At 37.1% G+C, this 14,278-nt stretch overlaps 1 protein-coding gene across 1 annotated transcript; it reads right to left on the bottom strand.

The window, feature by feature from the left end:
- Nucleotides 1-264: 264 nt before the first annotated feature.
- On the bottom strand, nt 265-13,773 carry LOC114356468 (chorion peroxidase-like). The gene is made up of 11 exons (XM_028309680.1): nt 13,525-13,773; nt 7,704-7,838; nt 5,331-5,670; nt 5,008-5,227; nt 4,367-4,544; nt 4,013-4,140; nt 3,626-3,808; nt 3,083-3,410; nt 2,874-3,005; nt 966-2,609; nt 265-837 (listed from the first exon to the last, which is right to left on the bottom strand). The coding sequence occupies exons 2-11, from the start codon at nt 7,754-7,756 to the stop codon at nt 681-683; spliced, it is 3,363 nt and encodes a 1,120-aa protein (XP_028165481.1). The 5' UTR covers nt 7,757-7,838; nt 13,525-13,773; the 3' UTR covers nt 265-680.
- Between the last annotated feature and the right edge of the window lie 505 nt (nt 13,774-14,278).

Raw genomic sequence — 14,278 nt, 5'->3', positions numbered from 1 at the left:
TCAAACTGTAAGTAGGTATACATAGAGTCGATGTCGATTGATGTAGTATGGTGAATGTATAACCAAACAATGGATTGTAAGTTCACATATTCACATTGGATTTTAAGTCAATTTATAATAAGTTTTTTAGTCAATAAGCAAATCACAGTCCCGGTTAAATCGGATTTTGTACTGTCATGGTTTAATTGTCGTCAGTTATTTGTTGTGTCAACCATAGGCTACTGTTTTTTTTGGTGTATTAAAAGTCTAATTATGTCTGTACTAGCAGTACTAGTCAGAGTTGCGAATGAAAGTCATTAGTAAGTTAAGTCATTTTAAGTCAGTCACAGTCAGTTTCAAGTCGTCATATTTCAGTCAAAAAAGTCACGTCCCTGCGTCATATGTAAGGTCACGTAATGTTTTTAAGTCATTATGTTTTTTTTAATTACATTTTTCTACGTCCAAATGTCCAATCATTGGTACTTAATGTGTTGTACTATTATAAATGCAATTAGTCTTTGTTAAAAGTTATCAAAAAGTTTTTGTCTCTATAATGTTCAGTCGGTTCTGTAAGTTTTATGACCATCAGGCAAATTATGTAACAATTTATCTTTTCTAATACCAATTGCCCAATACGTATACTTTCTAACTATCATTTTATCTGCACCTTTGATCAATTATTATCTAATTTTAATTTGCTATCAAAATTTTCCAGGTCGTCGCCGTCTCATCAGGTTCAGATCTAAGGGTCTGGGGATCTCCTTTAACGAATAGGGGTCCACTTTGATGAAGGGCATGCGGTTTGGAAGCTCCTCAGGAATATCAGCGTTCTCTTCATATACGGCCCAGTTGGATGGACTGAAAAAGAAAACAAAATTAAGGGATTCTGTGGTTAAAACGGTTTTGGTGGAAAGAGGCGAACAGGTACAGATTTATTTCCTTGTAGATTTGCAGAAAGCATAAATTATCATAAAGTTTGTATTTACCTATTTTCACTAGGTATGACTTGGAAAGCTACCGAAGGGGTTTTCGCACTGTCTGCAGGCTTTTTAGTCTTGGTCTTCTGTTTTGCCGGGCTGGCTGCCTTTGACTCGATCTCATCCAGTAAAGCCATCTTATTCGGTGAAGATCTTTCTTCCACGTCATCATTACTCGGCAAACCAGGGTTGTTGTAATTCTCTCTCAAAATATCTTTAGTCACTTCTACAGTCTTGTCAGTTGCTGGAGTTTCAGCGTCACTGTATTTATGCAGCACGTTTCTGATATAGTAGTATTTGTCAGTGTTTCCATGCGAGTTTTGGGAGTCGTCGTGTCGTCTAGTCGGTCTATGTAAGTTGCCGTAAGGCCTAGTTGCTGTCTCGTAAAGGAAGAATGTCGATAGTTTTGTGTCGCTATTATGTCCGTCGTCATTGTCAAATCTTTTAGTTTCGTAAGTCGAGAAGTCTTTGCTAATCACGCCTGGTTTCTTGTTAGTCTCTGTCTTGTCTTTAATTGTTAATTTGTCATTGGTCATGTCTCCTTTGTACGTTCCTACATACCCAAAAGTCACAAGTTTGTATAAATTGTCAGTCGAAGTAGATATTTGGTCAACGTTTTTGTCAGGTTTGTCGTTAGTTTGTTTAGTTTTAGTCGTAGTCAGGATATCGTCGTCGTTAGATCTAGCAGAAGAATGTACATTTTCCCTGTTAGTAGTGTGTGTTGGTCTGTTATTTCTGTAGTAGTCATAGTCATTGTTGTTAGTGTTTTTGTCGCGGTTATTGTAGTAGTGCGGTTTATTTGGTCGTCGGTATGTGTCGTCGTAAGTCTGGTAAGTCACTTTAACTACGTCTCCGTCATATTGTGGTCTCCTAGTAGTTTTTCGCCATGATTCCGTCGCTCTAGGTACATAGTTGATGAGGTATGTGTATTTGTTAACGTTTTCAGTTACAGTTATAACAGGCCTGTGGTAGGGTCTTTTGTGTGGCAAGTTGTTAACAACTACTGATTGCACATGTTGTACGTCAGAGTCGTCTTCCTCGTCATAGTCGTAGTCGTAAGTCTTTTCTGGTTTGTCATTACGTCGTGTGTCATGTTTGTCACTGTTTTCGTAGCGTCGGCTTTTGTTCTTAAAGTCAAGTTTATCGTCAATTTTGGTAGTCATGTTTAGTTTGTTAATAGCAGCAGTCATGTTCTTGTTAGTCAAATTGTCTTTGTCCTTTGCAGTCGTGTTAGTAGGCTTTGGTTTTGTGTTTTGAGTTTTATTAACATTTGCTGGTTTTGGTTTCTTCTCATTTATTATGTTCGACGCAGCAGTTGCTATCTTTTGAGGCTTTTTAGTCGTGGGTCTTACAGTTGTCGTAGGTTTAGTTTTCTTAGGTTTCTCAGTACTAGTCTTAAAGTCGTCCGATTTGCTTATGTCGTTGTTTGAGTCAGAGTGTATTTCCACCCAGGGTGATAAGTCAAAGTTATTGAGTAGTCCGTTTTGGCACGAAATTCTTTCATTGTCGGGGTTGTCGTGTGACAGAAAAACAAACGGCTGGATGCTTTCGATTGTATCTAGTGTACGACAAAGAACTTGGGCGAAAGAAATTCGGCGAATCTGTTGTAATTGTGCTGGTGTAAATGAAGAATCAAATCCACCATTTTCATACCTGAAATGTAGAAATGTTTCATTATGATCGATTGAGATTAGATTTATTCGTATTCTATTTTTTTTTTATTTATTTAAACTTTTATGCCAAAATAAATTTGTACATAAGGCGAACTTAATGCACTAAATCATTCTCGACCAGTTTACCTTTGGGTTGAGCAGAAAAGAAATTTGTTTGGCGGTACTTCTATGTACAGATAAATTGTCTTTGTCCTTAAATATATGTTTTACATTATTTAAAACTTTAAGATTAGCATTAACTCACCAGAATCGATCGCCTTTGCGGAGGTTAGAGAACTGCTGAGCTATTATACAAGCGAAAGTAGGTCCAACTAGCCCACCGACTACAGGTCTTTCAGCCATGCCCCCGGTGAAGAGATCAATATCATCAACGTGTCTGAAAATAAAGACATACTTTTAGTCAAGTTCACGAATAAGGTTTTAGTTGCAAAATATTTTATCTCATCTTATTACCTGTATAAAGTTTTTATTCTTCTTGCAGCCCTTACAGGCATTACCCTGAAAAGATCTTCAAATTCTGTAATCGCTGACAGCCCACACGGCTCTCTCCAAGAAGTATACGAGGGTACCCCATGGTCTCTTCCTCTTTGAATATTGATAGCAGCTAAGTCCATACCGAAATCAAATTGTGGGGTTTGGAACAGGTGATTGGTCAGTTCCGCAGTGATGAACTCGTCGCGTTTTTGGATTGGCTGATTTACCATGCCGAAGAGGAGTCTATCCACCGCTCCCATGCTCCAGATATTTGATGGGTTTGTCAGCTCGTTGTGGAGGGATACATCTGGAAGTACATTTATGATTAGTTCCTTTAAAATAGAAAACATCGTTGGTTTTGCGAACTGCGAGTACTGAATTCTGTAGCTAATCATCGTTGTTGATAGAATTTTGCAAAGATAGAAAGTGAAAAATATTCTGCTACTTATTACTCCGTAGTTATATGCATTTGTTTTTACTCAGGTCTGGTGTATTGTATAAGTTGATCGTATTTACACTTACTATTATTGAGAGGTCTATGGAACCGGTCGAACCGCACCATAGTGCCCTGCACGAGGCTGTGGCCGAACCTGAACGCAGAGGATCCGAAGGAGCTGGCAGGACTGGGATTTATCTTAGGGTTGTAGTTCTTGAAGTACCCCTTCTTCAGTGGCTCTAGCTCAAACAGGCGCATCACTTCGGTACCTGTTGAAAAGATCATCATCATCACACAAGAGCACGACACTTTCTAGTTTACCAGAGGCAAACGAAGCATTAGTATTGGCCTATACCTACTCCCCATGCTGGACTGGACAGATATTAGACAGTAGGAAAAAATAAAAGGTAATAATCAGTCGAATGCCAGTATCTAGGATTTCTTATAAGCTACTTTTAATGAATTTCACTTACCTAGTACTATTGGCAGGAATTCTCTATACGTGATGTGTTGGACCATTGCGCCGACGATTTTACGGGTTTCTTGGTATATTTTCTCGTCGCTCCAGTGGGGGTTTAGGTGTGCTAGCTCTTGAGCCATCCTAAAATATGAAACAGAAAGTTAGGAACTATTAAAGGCGTAATTTAAGACACAAAATGCTGATCAATGAAGGTAAAAGGCTGTACGCTATTAAACTCTGTTTCTACTCTCTAAACTGTAGATGATAGACGCCTTTACAAAAAATGTGTCTGATAATAGTCAATAAACTTTAGCACCCTAAGGTAAGTATTGTAGATACTCGTACCTATTACATTTTGGTGCCTTACCTATTGTGCTGCCTTAACCAGACGATGTGAGCAGCCACCAGCCCCGGGTGCTCGTTGACCCTGGCGTCTCCGGACTTGAAGCAGTCGGTGGACACGGCTCCTCCCCGGCAAAGCTCGTCTTTCCTCTCTGGTGGTAAGAGCGGTCTTCGTTGCTGCACTCGACCGTATTGAAGCATTCCTGTAATATTTCATCTTTTAGTTGAGCTGAATAAAGCAAGACTAGAACGTTGAACCTATTTTTCATAATTAAATATTATTTCTGTAGTTCTTTAAAATACAATTTGTATTCAATATTCCATCATGAAAAAATATATTTTCCGATGGATTCTCCCAATGTCTAATGCCCGTATTCACAAACGTTACTATGAGGTCTCATAGTGCGTGTGGACGCACAGGGTGACACACGAACCAATCACAGAGCTCTATTCAACGCTGTGATTTCGATTTGCTGCTTCGTTTGTGAATAAGGGCGTAAGTAGCTCAGATGGTGAGAGCAGTCGCCTGGCAAGCGAAAGGTCGTGGGTTCGATTCCCATCTTAGAAAATTCGATTTTTCCAAGTTGTCTAAAATTCCATTAAATATTTTAAGAACAACAAGCATAATCTGTTTCATCAAAAATTACATATAAATTAGTCACTTACCATTCCTGAAGAGCCTGAGTTTGTCTGACTGTCTAGCTGAGCTGGCGTAGAGAGGTGATCCATCGATGTATGCTGACACTTGGTTCAGCTGCTCTCGCCAACCAAGGGCGCAGTCATCCCTAGGAGCCGGCGATGACCGTACGAAGTCCAGACATCGCACCCCGCGGGGACCGTAGAACGGGTCTGACGCTGGCACTGATATGGGGAAGCATTCTGGATGCTGAAAAAATACTTTTTGTACCAAAAATTCTTTTTGACCTAAGATGGTCTTCCAGTCGAAATTAATTCGTCCTTTAATGATAATAATTTAAGATATTGTTTACCATCAACTCCTTGGGCACAAAGTCCCTTCCACCGTCCTTGCAGCACCTCGGAACCGATCCATTGAACCCTCTCGACTGTGAAGACGAGGTGATATCGTGGTCTAAGAACTGTCCCCATTGCATTAGAAGGTGGGTAATACTAGGACTTTCCACGTTCTCGCTGGCGTGGACCAGGGCGCTGATCTCCCGAGCAGATGGGAGCTTGGACCCGAAGACCGAGATCCTGGGGGCTTGGAGACCATCGGAGTAGGAGGGGGAGAGGAATCGCTGGACGGGCGTCATGGTCGACCCCCACCGAGGGCGGTTCAGGTTATTGCATGTTCCATCGTGGGTCCGGTACCTAGAAGTATTTCGGAAAATTTCAGTTACTCGGTTTTCATATGGAAAAGGAGAGACGTAATATGATAAGTCACCCGTGCGCACCTGCCTTGTCACCGTGACAGTATCTCCATACTCGTAGATAAGAATAAAATAAGTAACTACGTTGTCTCTCTTTTTCTCTTTATAAAAGTGTAGTGTAAAAGAGATAAATAATATCACGGTGATAAAGTCACACGTGCGCGCGCGTTTTAATTCATGAGCAAAGGCATATCGTTCATACAGCCAACTCGTGCGCATTGGGAATTCGAATGTTGATTCGAATTTCAAAAATTGATTTGGAATTTATTTACTTGCGGTGTTTGATTGAAATTTAAAAATGGAATGAAGTTAGCTTGACAGCTTGTAGTTTCTCTTGAGAAGTCATGACCGTATTTCCATTTCTATCATGGCGGGTAGTAAAAATAAATAAAATTAAAATGTCTGTGTGGTGTTTTGCGGGACTTGTTGTTAGAGTAGCAATTTTGAAGGACGAGTTAAATTAAAAACATGTAAATTCCGTGTTTTCAAAGACGTTTGTGTTGTGAAAGTTTTGTGTTATAGTTTTATGTCAATGTGTTTGGAGGCATGGACCTATAAAAAAAGGCGGACGGAACTCGCGCTACAACAAAACTGTGACGCAAAATTTTGGCGTTTGTCTATTGTGTGAGTGAATTTAGGGATGCCATGTTAGCCAAAACATTTTACCCATTTATTTTAAGAAAAACATAGATCGGCAGATGTTACTTGGAAATGTAGACAGAATTATTCCGTGCCATTTTAAAAGGATGAAAGGTGTATGCGTTGAGGTAGGCGCGAAATTTTCAATGTTCAAATTTTCTTACATTGTTTGCAAGTCAGTGTGTCAGGGTATGTACATAATGTTGATCAAAAATGATTCACGCAGTTACAAATTACGAATCTTGTGTACATTATAATCATAATCTTATGCATCATCAATATATTATTATTATCTCTGATAGATTTTTTTTAACATACAACCTGACACTGACTTGCAATCAATGTAAGAAAATTTGAATTTCGCAGTTCCACATTTTTGGGAAGGATCAAATTTGCCTATGAAAATATATCCCATTAAAACACAATTATTATGATAAATTATTTTATTTCCATAGTATGCGTAATACATAACTAAAAAGTCCTAAAATCATTATTAATTTCCCATATTTCGGGTAATTTTCCCACGTAAATAACTGAGAACACTGGTCTTTGACGTATTATTTTTTCGAGTGAATGACGTTTGATTTCAATTAATTTCAATATTTTAATGTCGGGAAATAAGTGATTGGATTATTATTTTGCCTGTGAAATGTGATTCCTTAATTTTTGTTTGTTCGAACAGAACGGTTTTTACACAATTTCATCACACAAGACATGTCGTATTCGTGTTGTTTTTTCGCTGCTTAAATGTGTCAACTGTGTGAAGTTTTCACTCGAAGTGGTGTAACAGGGTGTGAATGTGTGCGTGCCGGCCTGTACGTACAGGCAAGCTGGTGTATCCTAATGTCACAGTATTTTGTTGATGAGAATCCGTCCGACTTTTTTTATAGGTCCATGTTTGGAGGTTTGTTGTTGCTGTGAAGTTTGAAAGCGGTACCTACAAGGAGAATGAAAAGCGGTTCAGCTGCAGCAGCGGCTTCTAACTTCGGAGATCAGGTAAGTGAAAGTGAATTGTTTTTCATAATTTCCCAATGTATGTCTATGTATATTTTCAGCTTTTTCAGGATTCGTGTTATGAATGGAAATGTATTTTATGACACGAGTTACTGTAGCAATATTTATTAATCACGATGATGAGTATTTTTTTTTATTTCTGGATGATCTGTTCCAGGGTCAATTGTTTAATTAATTTATCTCGTAAGATCGTTTAGTTTTGGCTCAGGCAAATTGACCCATGTACCTATGTAATACGTTACTTTCTCGCTGGAATCTGCTTTGGTGGATGTATAGTGATGGGTATTAGGAGCCAGTCTATATTATAAGTTTATAAGTTACCTCTTAGAGGCCGGGGGGCACTTGGGGGCCCCCCGCAGAGGACAGTGCTGCATGAGCGGCGACTGGCGCAGTGCGCTCGCGCTCGGAAACTGCGCCTCCTCCGTGCGGCCCTCCAGACCTTCCTCATTGTCTGTGCTGTTGACAAGAGATAGTTTTCATTACAGGTTTGTACTTTCATCTAAATTCCTTACTGTTAGGTTCAATCTAAGATACTGTTACTCTTACTAGTTATGTACGAATTAGACCCTCTTGTGGGTTTCCGAATGCAAAGATTAAAGTTAGGTCTTATGGGCTCCACGTAGTGGACGCACGCACGGATATTTGCAGAAATGTTACTATTATTTACTACCACTTATGTATCTACACTAATAGAGACGTGGTCGTCCTTTTTGACGTCGGTGGAGGAGAAAAAGAAGGAGGTTCTCAATTCGTCTGTAATGTTATTTTGTTATATTCAAAGTGAGAGTATTATCTAAATAAATTATATCAATCATTATAACTGTAAGTAGGTCGTTTACATTGCACATAAGACATATCTAAAAATCACGTATTTCTTGAATTCGCTAATGTTTCTTTTGTCTTCAAACACAATAAACGGGTTCAAAGTTTCAAAAACTCGCGAACAAAGAGCAAAAATATGCGCTTTCCCTTTTGCCATATTAGATTAACTTATTAACATGCAGCAAATTATGTAAATCGCATTAAAAAAGATGCGGAAGTGGACTCCAATCCGCCATCTTGCCATAAACTTGTGGGAAGCAACCATTTTACATAATTAGCTATTAATGAGTATGAAAGTGAAAAGGTAAACGTAAATAAGAGTGGAGACTGATAAATGTTGACGCTTTGACTTTTCGGTGCTTGGGGCAATGAATTATGTATTAGCCTTGGAGAAAGTTGGGAATATTGTTTTGTAATAAGCCTGGCCGGTTATTGGTGTCCCACTGTGGCACGTGTGGTCGACTCATGTGGTATAACAGACGCTAATGGATGCGTTATGTAACATTCTTTCTTTTCGTTTTTTCTTTAGTTGTACACGGGCTATTTAAATCTTTAGAATGCCTTGTCTTATTATGGTGACAAATACAGGTTGTCCCAAAATTAGCACGTCACACTGACACTGGAGGTAGCTGAGTCTAAGACGCATCGGGTTAGTAGTAGTTTCGTACGATTTTCCTTTGCACGAATGTGCGAAACGTCCCCTTTGAGAAAAATTTTTTTTAGTAGGCGTTTCGCCCGGATGTATTAAAAGTATTAAAATCGCGTGCGAATCGACTCTTTTTTGAACTATTAGTATGCGATTACTAGTTCTCAAAGGGGTCGATTCGCACCCGTTTTTAATACTTTCAATAAATCCGGGTGAAACACCTACTAAAAAAACATTTTTTTTGAAAGGGGACGTTTCGCACATTCGTGCGAAGGAAAATCGTGCGAAACCACTACTAACCCGACGCATCGAACAAGCTTAATATGTACATAGAAAAGTTTCATAAGTTTTAAGATATGACCAATTTTATTTATTCTTGTTCATAGAAAAGTTTGATGAGTTTTTAAATACGACTCATATTAGTTATTTTTAAAAATTGACTTAATATAGGTACCTACTTGTTAGATGCGTCTTAATGAGCTTAAGACCTCTGGTGTCAGTGTGACGTGCAAATTTTGGGACACCCGTATAGTATTTTAAGAGTTTTCCACGAGGTAAAAAGTCGCATCATTTGGCGTAGCTAAATTAACATTCTAATTAGTTGGTAAAATATTGCTTAAAATGGCCTCATTAAAATATAAACATGAAGAATAAGATGATGGCCATAGCTAGACATCCGACAAGGTCTGAAGAAGAAATATCGTTTACAGATAGTTTAAGAGATAATTAGTAGACTTGATTATTGTAGAGGCTCAATGTTAATTGCATCATCCTTTCGATCAGTTGCCAAGTCAATATCTTAATTAAATTGTAGTAAGGTACTTGATACAAATAAGGCCTACGTTCTAATAAGGCCTATACATCAGAAAACACAGATAAACAAATCCAACCGGGATAATACTTCAAGGACTCGTACTCATATGCCCTACAACCCGGTAGAGTGCAAGAGCGTCCCGATCCACGATCCCAGCACCAATTGGCACGCGTTCTTCTAAGGTGGTGGGTGATATCGTGCTCTCTTATAAAAATCTGGCGATTTCATCTTAAATTTTCGGTAAAATAACGCTGTTTTAGATTAAGCTTTTCTTAGTAATCGTTTCTAAATATTTCTTACTAGCTAATAATTACCTTAATTTGTACTACTGGCTATAGATGCATTATTTGTAAATTTTTAAAGACAACAAGAGCGAAATATCTAATAAGGCCTAGGCCTTATTTCAGCATGGTAGGCCATATTAGATACTTATGTTAACACCTGATTACGGACAAATTCATTAAACTAAATGAGTCAAAGAGTAACTAAATATTTATTTAATAAGAATGTTACTAACAGCACAGAAAATAAAAAGAAAACAGAGTAAAAAAAATTACTAAACCTGTAAAAAAAAGAAACAAAATACAAAACCAATAAAAAATAAGAAAAAAAAGCCGTAAGTATAATTCTAAAGGATTAAAGCTGATATTATCATGCCTGTCTCGAAGACAATGTTGCAGATATGCTACCATAAAGGACTGCTTTTGGTGGTATCTTATAGATTATGTAGGAGTTCGTAAAGATGATTCAGAAGCCTTTTTATGCCCTGGTTGTAACAAAAATTGAGATCTCATTTTGTTTACAAAAAATCAAGACTAAATGATATTCCTAAACTGATTTATTTAAAAGGTTTTATGTGTAGGCCTTATTCGAACACGGTGTTTTAATAAGCCCTATACAAAAAAATAATATTGTTTGTTTTTGATATTTTTTTTGATAATTTAAGTAAGGAATCATTACTTTGTTACTATGAATATTTAATTTTATCTATAATTTATGTATTATTCTTAATAAGTGGAATTTAAGTTTATCTAGAGATATACAGTATATTTCTGTTTAATTGGTATGTAAAATTTTGATAACGCAAACAAATCGACGTGTTTAATGTTATAAGACCGCATTTTGTTTAATACAACCTCAATTTTAAGGTCTACAGGCATTTGAATCATATAGGCCTTATTCCGTGTAGGTGATTTAATAAAGCCAAAATCAGTGGTTTCGTAAATTGCTTATTTTGAATAGATTTAGTTAAAAATTGTGTTATTTTTTATTATATTGCTAAAATTAAAGGATGGAAGAAGTTAATTAACCTTGTTTTTGTTGACTAGCGTTAATATTTATTGAAATATAAGCATTTAAAGTTAGGTAGGCCTTATTTGTATCAAGTACCTTAATTAATGAGTGCTACATCTTTTTTATTGCAGACATTGACAGGTGAATATCGACAAAAATGCAATTGAATTTTTCAAATGTTTCTTACAACTACAACTTTGTACAAGCCGTGAGTAGGTACCAACATAATGTAACTCATTAATAAACGTCGCGTTAAGACCCGTGTCTTACTATTTTAATTACAACTTTGTACAATTCGTATACATCAAGATTCAATTAATTCATTACAATCTTTTAAAATAATCATCACTATTGTCTGAAACATTGGAAAAATGATTTATTAAAGCAAACATTCAATAGATCCGGTTGGGACACGATACATGAGTTTCTTATTGATTTCATTAATGTGCTGTAATTAGCGTCATTAAAAGCATAAAACATCTTCGTATTCGATAAAGACTTGGTTTAAATATTATTTATCAATTGATTTTATGTACAATCAAAATAAATTGGAAAATTATAGAGCACTGAAGCATTATTTGTGGCTAGCTGATTAGTCGTTCGAAAATAGATGATTAACAGTGAAAGCAAATTTATTTTATTTATTCAATATAGAAATGCGCGTGAGATTGAGAGAGATCCGTTTAGCAACATCCTAGTCATAAAATAGTTTATTGTAGTCTTATTATTTAGTAGTAATCTTATTATGTATTCTTAGATTTTTCTATGAAACTTACGTTTCGAGACGTTGTTATTGATTAATTATTCTAATTAGAAAGCTTTACTGCTAATAGTACCTATTTAAAACATAGAAATTATTTACATATTTTTTATATAGCTTATAAAATTTTATGGATGTTATACAGATGAAAAAATAATTTTTAGATAGCAGGTAAATAAACATCTTATTAATTAAGCTTTAATAGGCTATAATTCAATAACTTTATTAACAATATTTACTTTTATTCTAACTCGTAATTTTGTACTTGTACATACAAGCTGTTTACCTATTTAACTTAAATGGCGCCCACCTTGTCACGTTGACCAACCGTGGGTAGAGTTCATTCAGATCTCTCTACATTATCAAATATTTCTTTCAACCTATAATAAAATCCGTAAATCTCTTTTGAAAGTTGATTTGATTGCCCTTTGACCTTCAGTTGAGATCCATAACAGCATCGACGAGCGCTGTTAACAATAGGTCAAGCATAGGTACCTAGGTAAGTAAGGCTTACACCATCTTACTATAACTTTACAAACGTCAAAAGTCTGTCAAACTCCATACAAAAAACAACGGTTGTAGTTATAGTTACGGTTAAAGTTAGGTGGTTCAACTCAGCCTTAAATTAACGTTCACACGAAAATTCCGTTTCTCATTCCCGCAAAAACCGCACCGTAGATATTGGTAATTTGAATTGCAAACACACAGTGTGTTCACGACAGATCCTGCATTACTGGATCCAGAAAAATTTGATATTACTGGATTAAGGAAAACTGGATTGCTGCGGGAACGAGCCTTATGTAGGTAATATGGTCTATATTGGCCGTGGCCTTCGTCACCGTGGGCCACGGCATATGCTGAGTGGGGTCCCGTTGCAGTGGGCATCTTGTTGATGTTGGTGAGTGGGTGGCACTGCTCAGTTTACTCTTGAATTTATTTTTCTTCTTCCATTATTATGTGCCACTGTCATGTCTATGTAATTGCTTGTATTTGTGTGACGTCCATTGTAATAAATGTATCTTTCTTTCTTTCTACATTGCAACAAAAATCTGACAAGCTGTTAAGTACACCTCGTTGATAATTCGCACCCATGCGCGGACGCAGCGAAAGTGCTGCTTTCGCTCAGGGCCACGTTACGCGTGCTCATACGTAACGGACGGTAACCAACAATATCGGCCCGTTAGCGGACGTTAACCGTCGATAATTTAACTAATTGGTTAAGGCCAGTGTGGGAAAATAACCGAAAGTGTTTGTAGAGCTTTGGGAATTACCTAATGCGGTTATTGTTTACTTTCTCTAGGGTTGTGTAATAAGAAATGCAAGTATAAGATTATATTGAATGGAGATATTTCTTCGCGTGCAAACGATGGCGTAAAAAGACTATGCTTGTTCTTTGAACGATTTATAAAAAAGCTGTAAAATGATATCGATGATTTTTCCCGCAATAACAAAGCCTTGTGAGAAATGTGTGAGAAAATAACAAATGTTTATCAAGCTTTTGATATGATTGTAAATTGTAATTAATGCTTTCGCTTACATCGTGCGTGATACGTAATCATAACTTGATGACTCGTTAGAAAGACTAAGTATAGTAACTTTAATTTGTGAACAAAAATGAAAGTTGTCTCACGCGACGAAATTAATATTATTAAAAAAATCCTGGACTTAATACAAATTAAACTTTCGAGTTTGGCGGGAAATCGAACCCAATTTAATCGTCACGTCCAGGTAAATTAGTTCGACATTGAATTATTTATCTAAATACTTAAACTTAATTGTACTTGTAGGTATTAAAATTAATACAAACCTTAATTAAGTCCAATTAGTCATTTTAAAGTCAGTCAATCCATAAGTCAAGTCACGTCACTGTCATTTTGTCACACAGTCACTGTCACGTCACTGGTCAGTCAGAAGAGAAGTTTCCATAGCTCCGTCAGTCTTGAAGATTAAAAAGAAATTTTAAATTTGGAATGACTAGACCGCGTTTTTGAATTTGGCGCGCGAAGCTGTCAGCGCGCGTCGCGCCGCCATTGCGCCGGCGCAGTACTGTCTCGTGGGGGAACGCGCGCGCGTTCAAATACTACCACTTCTTCACCGCCTCGTGTCGCAAGCACCGCTCGTTGACAAACGCCGGGTGCAGCGGAAAGCTATCGAATCGATTGGTCGTGGAACAAATCGATTTTCGAAGTCAAATCGGCATTCAGTTGCGGGTCCTGTGGTTGATGACAAAGGCAAGGCAATTAGCATTCGTAATGTCCATCTAATTGAAAACGGCTGTAATTTATGAAAAATTTACTAGGAACGAAATAGTTCTGATAAGTTTTGCAATGTGACGAAAATAACAGTTTTTTAATAACACAATTATGAAACTTGCTCACCGAAATTTTAGAGCTTAACTTATTTATTCACTTATTTCACTTTACAAAGGTTTTAAAGCTTGGGGACTGGGCTTAATAAAGTGCTCTCCCACATAAAGTGTGGGCCAATAAGCCACCAAGTATTCTATAATTATTACACCTGAAGTAAAGAAGTATTATAAGAGCTTTTAATATCGTCAGGAT

Source organism: Ostrinia furnacalis, unplaced genomic scaffold (genome assembly GCF_004193835.3).
Source record: "Ostrinia furnacalis isolate ACB-3 unplaced genomic scaffold, ASM419383v2 OfSCF2810, whole genome shotgun sequence".
NCBI classification, from domain to species: Eukaryota; Metazoa; Arthropoda; class Insecta; order Lepidoptera; family Crambidae; genus Ostrinia; species Ostrinia furnacalis.
The sequence above is the reverse complement of the archived record's forward strand: the minus strand, read 5'-3'. Positions and strand labels throughout refer to the sequence as shown.

Coding starts and splice junctions, on each gene's coding strand:
- LOC114356468 (XM_028309680.1), bottom strand. CDS start 7,756: ATGCAGCACTGTCCTCTGCGGGGGGCCCCCAAGTGCCCCCCGGCCTCT. Junction 3,809..4,012: donor ATTCCTGCCAATAGTACTAG/GTAAGTGAAATT, acceptor TCTTTTCAACAG/GTACCGAAGTGATGCGCCTG. Junction 3,006..3,082: donor AGAATAAAAACTTTATACAG/GTAATAAGATGA, acceptor CTTTATTTTCAG/ACACGTTGATGATATTGATC.